The 10,770-nt window shown below is 24.1% G+C and overlaps 2 protein-coding genes across 3 annotated transcripts; one reads left to right on the forward strand and one right to left on the reverse strand.

Moving 5' to 3' along the window:
- Positions 1 to 811: 811 nt before the first annotated feature.
- On the reverse strand, positions 812 to 5,222 carry LOC113553510 (C-factor). The gene is made up of 5 exons (XM_026956881.1): positions 5,061 to 5,222; positions 3,241 to 3,289; positions 1,853 to 2,043; positions 1,637 to 1,783; positions 812 to 1,275 (listed from the first exon to the last, which is right to left on the reverse strand). The coding sequence occupies exons 1-5, from the start codon at positions 5,187 to 5,189 to the stop codon at positions 1,051 to 1,053; spliced, it is 741 nt and encodes a 246-aa protein (XP_026812682.1). The 5' UTR covers positions 5,190 to 5,222; the 3' UTR covers positions 812 to 1,050.
- On the forward strand, positions 4,847 to 10,120 carry LOC113553498 (thioredoxin reductase 1, mitochondrial). 2 transcript variants are annotated; one of them, XM_026956868.1, is made up of 9 exons: positions 4,847 to 5,037; positions 6,526 to 6,746; positions 6,813 to 6,937; positions 7,016 to 7,245; positions 7,309 to 7,526; positions 7,589 to 7,762; positions 8,369 to 8,557; positions 9,475 to 9,644; positions 9,723 to 10,120. In XM_026956868.1, the coding sequence occupies exons 1-9, from the start codon at positions 5,019 to 5,021 to the stop codon at positions 9,850 to 9,852; spliced, it is 1,476 nt and encodes a 491-aa protein (XP_026812669.1). In that variant the 5' UTR covers positions 4,847 to 5,018; the 3' UTR covers positions 9,853 to 10,120. The 2 variants fall into 2 exon arrangements, with proteins under 2 accessions (XP_026812669.1, XP_026812661.1); XM_026956860.1 differs by lacking the exon at positions 4,847 to 5,037 and adding an exon at positions 5,541 to 5,646.
- Positions 10,121 to 10,770: the final 650 nt, after the last annotated feature.

Consider the following 10,770-nt stretch of genomic DNA (forward strand, 5'->3'; position numbering starts at 1 on the left):
ATACATTTTAATATATACATAGTTTGGTATGTTTAGAATAAATAATATTTCCCCAAAACGGCCAATACATGTGCGTGTCAGCATCAAGTCATCATTTCAAATTTTCAGTTTTTTTTTTTTTTTTTTAATAAAATAATAAATAATAATTATAGTTTACTTATAAATTACAAATTGATTAAAAAAATTATACGGCATTTTAAGGTCATTTTTGTGGTAAAATGCATTTTTGGCTATTTTTTAAAGCATATTTGTATGGTTTTAAATGCATTTAAATCCAGGCCCTAGTAATGACTGAATTGCACGTAGTATCAAACTCAAAGAAAAATACTTTATTATTTGTGTTTATATAAAGGTTTTTTATATGGGTAATTCAGAACCCAATTTAGAAGATATGAGCCTGGGGCAATATAATTTTAGGGGCCTTTAATATTTCTTAAATGTAATTTAAAAAAGATAGTGAACATTAAAATAACAACGTTGCAACTTGCATTAGTGAACAACATTTTTATTTACAAAACATAAATTAATTTTTACTGATATACATCATGTAAATGTTTAATGAAAGCAATATTATCATAAAATTTCACAGTGCCATTTTTAATCAGTAATTTATAATAGTAAAATCACTAAAATGTGTTAAAAAAAACCTATGTGCAAACATTGATAAAATTCTTAGTTCTAAGTCTGATAATGGATAATTAATTCACTCCAATATTAAAAATAATAACATAAAATTGTTACTAATGTAGTTGTAATATAATAATAATTATTTTACATGAAGAAAATAAAAAAATATTTAAAATTAAAAATTAAAAATAATTACTTTAATTGTTTTTATCCTGAAGTTAAAAAAGAATTAAATTATCAAAGATGTATTATTCTGTAAAAAAAACAAGTTATTGAACAATTAGGGGATCCAAATGTTTAATTGAAAAATATTTTATATTTATTTAATGATTAACTAAGAAATGTTTTGAACAGTACTAAATTATATGTATTAATACTAATAATACAATTTAAACATTTTAGAATTGTAATTGATATTTATTTTTACCAAGGAAGTACTTTCCCTTCAAAATCATAAAATCCGCCATTATGTGATTGATCAATGTTCTTCAAGAAGCTGCAGATTCCTATAACAGACTGTTCAACTTCTAGTGGTGCACTTGTACCGCCCATAGCAGTTTTAACCCATCCAGGATGAACGCTTACAGCTAATATTCCGTTATTTTTAAGATCAACACTCAACGATTTTGTAACAACATTTATAGCAGTCTAAAATAAAATAAATATGGTACCAAATAATTAAACAAATTTAATGATAAATATCCATACAGAAGATACAAAATTACAAACTGGGGTTAAGGATGTATAGGAATAAGCAGTAGTATGTCGAACAAAGATAAAAATTATGTCTAACATGTCTAAAGTTAATACATATCATAGTAAGTAAACTACATTTACTAATAATTAATTGAATAAATAAAGTAAACAAATAATAATAAATATAAAAAAAAAATATGAAATTAAGATGGAAATAAAGGTATCAAACAAGACTAGGCCAAATAAAATTATGACTTATGAGTTTTAGTATGCCAATGGAAATTAGTAGCATGGAATAACAGTGATACATTACCTTACTTGTTCTATATGGATAAAAACCTCCTTGATCATTTTTAGTGATGGAACCTAAAATTGAACTTATATTAACAATTACAGCTTTATTTACTCCAGTAGCAGATTTATTTTTATCTGATGCCATTTTTAATAATGGTAATAATGCCTGAAAAAATTAGTAATAAGATAATTTAAACATTTTAGTTTAAACAAAAATTATAAATTATTAGTTTACCTGTGTTAACATTATAGGACCAATAGTATTTATTTTGAAATGGTTTAATAAATCTTCAGATTTTACTAAGCCAATCCTAGTAAATTTTGACGATATTCCAGCATTGTTAATTAGGACATTAAGACCTTTGTCTTTGACAACATTTGAAACTTGAGAAGCCAAATTAAAGAATGATCCATGATCAATTAGATCTACAAGTATAAAATATAAATGTATAATACATAAACATGTAGGTAATCAATAGATACTAAAAGTTATTTGTATAATATTATGAGTTTATGACTTATACATCTACATTCTATATATTAATATTAAAAATATTATCCTACCCAATTACAAAAATATAATTTTAAAAGTATAAAAGTAAAGTTTGAGAATCAATTATTTGAAAAAATATATGATACAATTGTAATATCTGCACCATGGGCAATAGACGTTTTTATATATTTATAAATAATTAATAGGAATAGGTTTATTATGTGCACAATGGTGAGTATTATATATATGTTTTATATGGTTGTATGGGTGACCAAGATCAGTGGAAAAAAATCTAACCTCCATAAAAAAAAAATTATACAAAAACAAGGTGTTATAAAATCTCCCGAAACTGTGGGGGCTCACTGACCCTTTAGTGAGTCGGTGCTAAGAGGTTTTAAAACCGGCTCTTATTAAAACTAGTTAAGGACGTCAAGATCTGGTCCACCTGCTAGTGCTATAAGTAAACAAACTCAGAAGAAAAACTGAAAACCACTGAGAAAGAAAAACTAAACCAAAAGATACATCACAGCACTAACGAAAATAGTACCACCTACAGATTAGAGAAGTAGTACATAACCTTTTTTGATTCACGTCTCCCAAAATTATTTATTTAGATAATTCCACCCCCTTCCTACCAACATTATATAAATGTATATGTATAAAAATTTATCAATTAAGAATAGTTGGGCCAATTTGGCTCAAATTTTTTTTTAATTGTTCGTAATTGCCAAGAGAAGATTTTTACAAAAAAATTTTCAGGAAAATCCTTTTTTTAAAAAATTTTTTGAGTTAAGGAATGTCTTTTCAAATTGAAAAAGCTACAGCAAGCTTTAGTTTATAAAATTTTCCATATGATATAAATAATCGTTAAAATACTCTTGACTATTATCTAACAAATATTAATATATCACTTGGTTAATAAAAAAATTTTTTTATGATCTACACTAACGCTTATTTTTTCATTTCAAGTTTTTAAAAAATTTAATTTAATTATTACAATTTTTAAATTTATCTTCTTTTTCATTATGTGACTATAATTTTTTTACAATTTAAGCCTCAAGGATTACAATAAACATTTTGGAAAACTTGACTTAGACAGTTAAAATTTAAAATATAATTTAATTAATTACCTGCTTCCAGGATATGAAGTTGTGGATTCTTTTTCAATTCAATTAATTCCTGAAAAATTACAAATTACATTTTGTATCATTTATTAAAAATAATTATAACCTTATATAAAAAATTTAAGAAAATTATAAATTTTAATAACAACTTTATTACTTAATACAAAAAGTTGACAAAAGAAATCTATTAAGATAGATTAATTAAAATCAGTCATATAATTTTAAATATTTTTTGCTGATATTTAAATTATAAGAACCTTAATAAAAAACATGTTAATATGTTACATCATTTACAACAATATCAATAGGTAACTTGAATAGGAAATAAATGTATGTTATATAATATAAAATAAGTAAGGATCACACGAAATTAAAGTTAAAGGAAATCTTAGATCAAAAACAAATTAACTCAAAATTATCAAAATACTAAATTAAGAATATTGATATTAAATATTATTTAAGCTTTAAAAAAACCATCTATCCTTAATGACCAAGATGATTTAAAAATAAAAATCTCAGATCATAAATAAATTATTTAAATTAAAATACTAGCATTAAATATTCAAAAATATAAACAGTAAACACCATATGCCATAAAATCAAGATATCACATATGTATTTTTTAAATAAAAATAACTGAAAGAATATTTTTCAATTTAATTTGTTTTAAAATGTAAAATATTATTACAAGTTTGATAAATCTTTAAATTACATATATTATATTTTTATGCGAGTATTTATGTTTATATTGTAACTATTTGTTATGTGTGATATTAGCAAATACTTAACAGTGATGATTTTAAAGATTAGTTTCAAAATATAATTCATACCACCTAATCCCATAATAAGCCACAGTAAACTTAATAACAAATAGACTACAGCATGTAATTATTGTTCTCTAAAATAAATTGATTTAGATCAAAATACTTTATTGACAAAATTGTTCTTTAAAGAAATTATTCTTTATATAAAATACCTAAAAAAGTTTTTAATAAGAAAATATTTAAATTAAAATTAAAAATTAAAAATCCAGTCGATTTTCTTAATATCAAAATTTGCTTAAGCATAAATAATTAATATTCATAGTTATTTTAAAAACCTTAATACCTACCTATATTTTATCTGGAATTTCTATAAATAATCATTCACAACATATAATATAACTTATTCTTAAAAGAGATTAATATTTTAAGCCAATCAAAACACTATAAAGAATCAACTTTACAAAAGTTATTAATTTTAGACACCAAATGAATGTTTAATAAAACAGATTCTAAACTATGAAATATTAGATATATTTAATACATATTTATACATAGTATTGGTTAATTATTATTTTGAATATTATATGTTATTCGACAAACAAAAGCATCTTACTAATCTGATAAATTATATAAATTGTAATTAAAACATTTTTAAAAGTATTTTACTATTTCTTTGATTAAAAAATTTAAAATAATCCGGGTCTTCAAAAAAGAAAAATATATTTTTCCATGATATTTTATCCACTGAGTGATGTGATGTTGGCTAAAAGATATGAAAGAAAGGGTGGAGGGGTCGTCCATTTATTATCAGGTTTATGGTACATTATATTATAATATTTCCTTATTCATAAATGTGAATTTGTATTAATGACCATTCTAAGTTCGATCATTAGACTAGTAACTACTAACTATAAGTAATATATATTAATAGGTTGTTTGTAGTGTATTTGTATTAACTGTTAGTTACAGTAAAACGTAAATTTTATCTTAATTTTTAATACTTAAAAATACAATTTTAAAATGGCTCCCATCGTATCTAGTGAGTATATGATTATTAATTACCTTAGCTTTTCCCATATCTCTACATGTCGCAAATACATTCTCCACGTTAAATGCTTGATTTGATAATAAATGTTTTACCAATCCTAGTCCTATTCCTCTATTTGCACCAGTTACTAATATGGAGCACATTTTGTTTTTTAAGTCGATCAAACTAAGTAGCGCACTTTAACTTTTTAAGTATAACCATAGAATTGGAACATTGAAGACCATTCCGAATCGTGTTAACAGATAATGAGTTTAACTTTTTATTTTTGAAACCAAACATGCCACAACACTGATGAATCTTGTTTCTTATCAGACTTCTCCATATTTCCGTCGTTTTATATCTATACATGCATAACTTGACACATATTACGCAATATATAATAATGAATCATTGAATTACATAATTATTAATTTATAATTTTAGTTTTTATTAGTTTACAAATATTTTCAGTTTATATCAAAATATAAATAAAATAAATTATTTTTTTTATTGAAATGTTTTTCATTCGGTCCTTATCTTCAAAATTTTTTCAAAAAAATCAAAATGTTTGTAAAGCATTTACTAACAGCAATAAAAGATTTTTTAGAAAAATTAGTTCGTGTAAATAATTAAACCTTTAACTTTTAAAGGCTTTTATATTGTATATGGTTTCTAGTAAAAAAGTTAATTTGTATTTTTACTATTTTTGTTAAATTAAATATATATATTAACCTATGTATATCATAAAAGTTATTATTGTTATTATTAGTTTCTTTCAAATTATATTATCTATTAGATTAGTGGTCGATAACCTGTAACTTTTTTGGACTATCAAGCCACTTTTGCAAATTACAAAATTTGCAGATTGGACAAAAATAAAAATTTTTTATTCTTAAATTATTTATTGTAATAAAAAAAATACTGAATAAAACTTTAAAATAATGAAATATACAAAAAAAAATATTGTTGTTTTAAAATTTAAAGTGGGCCGTTTACAATAGCAGCACGGGCTGCCGGTTGCCTCCCGTTATATTAGATTATATTTGACTTGCTATATACATGTCAAGTAGTAAGTATCATGACTACACAAATTTTGGTAATAACAACTAAACATTTAATTAGATCTAATTATCTCTATCCTGTTTTCAATGAATCTAAAAAAAGATCATCAAAAGTATAGATAAATGGATTTGTAGTATCAAGCACCTTTTTAGGTTTGCATAATATGTTGTTTTACTGTTTTCAATAATTTTTTACTTGAATAATTTTCAATAGTTGATTAAATTGGTAATTTTAAAATTAAAGCATTAAATAATTGTTGAAGGTTCTTATTTTATTTTACATGAGTCCTAGTATTGACTTCATTTATTCATTTTAATGATTTTCATTATGAAACACAAATTACATTTTTTAATAAACCGTATATAATATAATAGCTTGCCTAATTGTCTGTATTCTTTAATGTTAATATATATATATATATATATTTTTTTTTTTTAGGTGGACAATATGATTTTGATCTTTTAGTAATAGGCGGAGGATCTGGTGGTTTAGCATGTGCTAAAGAAGCATCAAGCTTTGGAAAACAAGTAGTAGTTTTAGATTTTGTTATTCCATCAGAGAAAGGTACCACTTGGGGAATAGGTGGTACATGTGTTAACGTTGGTTGTATACCTAAAAAACTAATGCATCAAGCTTCATTGTTAGGCGAATCAATTCATGTATATCAAATAATATATTTAAACTATTTATTTTTGCTAAACTTAATCTAGTTATTGCTATATTAGGAAGCTCGAAGTTATGGATGGAACATTCCAGATCCTATTTCATTTAATTGGGAATCTTTAGTTGAAGCGGTCCAAAATCATATTAAATCTGTTAATTGGGTTACAAGAGTACAATTAAGAGACAAGTATTTATATATTTTATTATTTTTATAATATTATTTTATTATTAAAATATAATTTAAATTTTAAAATAATTTTTAAAGAAAAATAGAGTATGTTAATGGTCATGGTGTATTTGAAGATGCACATACGGTTATAGCAAAGATGAAAAATGGTAAAGAACGAAGAATAACAGCAAAAGATATTTTAATAGCTGTTGGTGGACGTCCACGCTATCCAGAATTCCCAGGGTGTAAAGAATATTGTATTACTAGTGATGACCTTTTTTCATTACCTACTGCGCCAGGAAATACTTTGGTTATTGGTGCTGGATGTAAGCCAAATACAATATTATGTTATTAAATAATTTAATTTACTTATTTAATTAATTTTTTAGATATTGGATTAGAATGTGCAGGATTTTTAAAAGGATTGGGATATGAAGCAACTGTTATGGTTCGATCTATGCTTCTTAGAGGTTTTGATAGGGATATGGTGAATTTAGTTCAAGCTGAAATGGAAGATAAAGGTGTGAAATTTCTTATTGGAAAAATACCTACCAGAGTATCAAAGCAGCCAAACGGCAAATTATTAGTTGAATGGGAAGGTGATGAAGTAAGCAGTACTTATACTATTCAATTGATACTTGAAAAATTCTAGTATTTTTTTCATTTTAGAATGGGCAAGGAGAATTTGATACAGTTCTTGTAGCTGTAGGACGTAAAGCTTTATCAGAAGAACTTAATCCATCTGCTGCTGGATTAGAAATTCATCCAGAGTCCGGTAAATTTATTACTGTTGCTGAACAGACCAATATTCCGAATATATATGCAGTTGGTGATGTATTACACGTAAGTATAATTTATCAAACAAAACAGTACTTTTTTTTTAAATAAAATCATTTTTTTCATTTAAAATTTGCAATTATAATTATTATTGGTGTATTAAAAATAAGTGCAGTACAAGAAAATAAGTTAAAAACGTCTCTGATTAGTTAATTATTATTAGGGTTAAAATTATATGCAATAAAAAACTATGAAATATGCCCTTAAACATGGTTTGCAGCTGGTTATGCTGCAAAAACTTCAAAATATACTCATATATACTCGTCAGGTTATGAATTTATAATAAAACATAATATCCATAGATATAATATATGATGACCATAGTCAACAAAAAAATTAACATCAAGAATGAATTATTGAAATAATAGTAAAAAAAAAAAATACCTTTAATAAATTGACATACTAATTGTATTAGGAATTTCTACAAATAAATTCAATAATATAACTTAAAAATCTTGAAATAATAAAATATAATTGACATATTTTTAATCTGCAGTAAATGTAACTCACATTTAGCTATACTTTAAATTTATCAAAAATGTATGCAAAATACTACAACTTCCTAATCCAAATTAATATTTAAGCTAATTATTTAATTTGTTAAAATTTTAGGGAAGACCAGAACTAACGCCAGTAGCAATTCAAGCTGGTAAATTATTGGCTGGACGATTATATAATGGCATCCAAGAACAAATGGATTATGATAATGTTGCTACAACCATCTTCTCGCCTCTTGAGTATGGTTGTGTTGGTCTCACAGAAGAAGAAGCGATTAATAGATTTACTGAAGATAAAATTGAAGTAAGTAGCATTAGGCCTTGTAGTGATGAATAATACATACTATATCAATTAATATAGTAGTAATTAAAGTTTCATTTAAATAGTTAAAACACTATTTTATATAAACATCAATAATTTTATTATTATTATTTTTTTTTTTTGCTTTCTGTTATCACAGTAATTCGTTTATTCAGGATTTCAGTTTATCTATACATCATCTATTACTTTATTATGTATAATAATGCTGACTATTTTAATTATTATTCCTTTAAGTTTTATCTTTTTTGTATTTTAATGCTCAGATATTAAATTGTATATTAAATAATTCTGAGGTTTCCAAAAACTGTGATCTTAAATAAAACATGATTATTATATTATATAATGTTTCTACCAACCAATGCAAAAACAAACAGCTTCTGTTTGGAATACATACTTATACTTCTTAGCTTAAATTGTTTAATAATATTTATATTTGATACTCGTGAATGATACATTATATGGTAATTATTAGTAATTGTATTTTATTTTTACAATGCTATCCATTTTTTTAGGCTAGCTCCTCACTCTTGCATGATAGCCTTATCGTGATTTGCACAAGATTTAGTTAGCCTCGATTCACAAATAAAATACCGACTCGGAGTAGATGCAAGGCAATTTGAGTGAACCAACTACACTCTCTTGCTCTCATTATCTCGCTATACCTTGACAAAAGTGTTGCTAGCTCCATAATATACAATATTTTTTTTATCTAAAAATTCTATCAATTTTATTGTATAAATAATTAAAATAAATATCAAAATAGTTTTGATATTTTTAATATATTGAATGTACCTTTAACATAACCAATTCACGATCACTATTGAATGTTGATTGAGTATTGCTTTTTTTTTAATCTGTAAAATTTATAATTATATTAATTACATAATTTTATTTTTTAGGTGTATCATGCTTATTATAAGCCTACAGAGTTTTTTATCCCTCAAAAAAATGTTAAACATTGTTATTTAAAAGTTATAACTCTTTTAGAAGCACCACAACAAGTATTAGGTATGCATTTTATTGGGCCTCAAGCCGGCGAAGTAATCCAAGGATATGCTGCAGCTATTAAGTAAATACACATTTATTAGTTTATTTTTTACCAATCTTACTAGGGATTTTTTTAATAATTACATATTTGTTTTAATAGGGCTGGATTAACTTTTCAACATTTAAAGGATACTGTTGGGATTCATCCTACAATATCTGAAGAATTTACTAGAGTGGGTATTACTAAACGATCAGGTGATGATCCTACTCCTCAAAGTTGTTGTAGTTAAATTAATTTATTTTATAGAATTAAAAATATACAATAATTATTTTAAATATAATAATTACTCATCCAATTTATTCATGTGGTGTATAGGTATTAATTATTAATTATAGTATATGTATTTGTACGAGCATTGTACCAATTAAATATTACTTTGGAATTAAATATTAATAATTTTTTTAATTGGTTATTTAATGTGCTTTTCTATGTTTTTTAAAAACAAAAGTCGAATAATAAACTGGCAGTATAATAAATATTGAATATTTGTAAAAAAATATGATTTATTTAATTGTTAATTAAAGATTGGAATATCCTAAATGCATTTTATACTAATTTTCCAATTTATAATTAATGCTTTTGGTTAATTACGTAAATATGTATGGGATTTTTGTAAAATAAAATTAGCAACTATGTAGAAGAATGTTCATAATATTGTTTTATTACAATCTAATAAATAATAACTGTTTTAAATGGCTGGCTGTAAAAATGTATAATGAACCATACGCTTACTGGATATGAGATGAGGACCCTTAGATAACTAAAATTGTTGCACCATCAAGTATTATATCCTTTAAAAAATTATTTTGTCATTTCTGACAAACAAAATTGTGTGAAATATTATTACTTGAATTAATTGTTTAATAGGTACTTTTGGAATCATTAAACTGTAAGTCTTTTGATAGCGTTTGTTGAAGTATGTGTTTTTGTTTTATCTTGTTTTTAAATTTTTTTTGGTTACACATCAAACCTTTAGATAATGTGCTCTAAATATTCTGTCTAATTGATTCCACATCATTAAAATGTTCAATTCTATCAAATCTCCAAATTTTGGAAATTTATAAATGTAAAATACAAAAAACATTTGTACCTAACTGGATGTATTGAATAATTACAATTTTAACTCCTTAAATTCTATCATTGAAGC

The sequence above is a fragment of the Rhopalosiphum maidis genome, chromosome 4 (genome assembly GCF_003676215.2).
Source record: "Rhopalosiphum maidis isolate BTI-1 chromosome 4, ASM367621v3, whole genome shotgun sequence".
NCBI lineage: Eukaryota > Metazoa > Arthropoda > Insecta > Hemiptera > Aphididae > Rhopalosiphum > Rhopalosiphum maidis.

What these genes read in the sequence shown, in the direction of transcription:
- LOC113553510 (XM_026956881.1), bottom strand. Translation starts at nt 5,189, where the DNA reads ATGTGCTCCATATTAGTAACTGGTGCAAATAGAGGAATAGGACTAGGA. An exon ending in GAGATATGGGAAAAGCTAAG is followed by an intron (nt 3,290 to 5,060) that starts GTAATTAATAAT and finishes GTAATTTTTCAG; the next exon opens with GAATTAATTGAATTGAAAAA. An exon ending in ACTTCATATCCTGGAAGCAG is followed by an intron (nt 2,044 to 3,240) that starts GTAATTAATTAA and finishes TTATACTTGTAG; the next exon opens with ATCTAATTGATCATGGATCA.
- LOC113553498 (XM_026956860.1), top strand. Translation starts at nt 5,541, where the DNA reads ATGTTTTTCATTCGGTCCTTATCTTCAAAATTTTTTCAAAAAAATCAA. An exon ending in TTTGGTTATTGGTGCTGGAT is followed by an intron (nt 7,246 to 7,308) that starts GTAAGCCAAATA and finishes TTAATTTTTTAG; the next exon opens with ATATTGGATTAGAATGTGCA. An exon ending in CAGTTGGTGATGTATTACAC is followed by an intron (nt 7,763 to 8,368) that starts GTAAGTATAATT and finishes TTAAAATTTTAG; the next exon opens with GGAAGACCAGAACTAACGCC.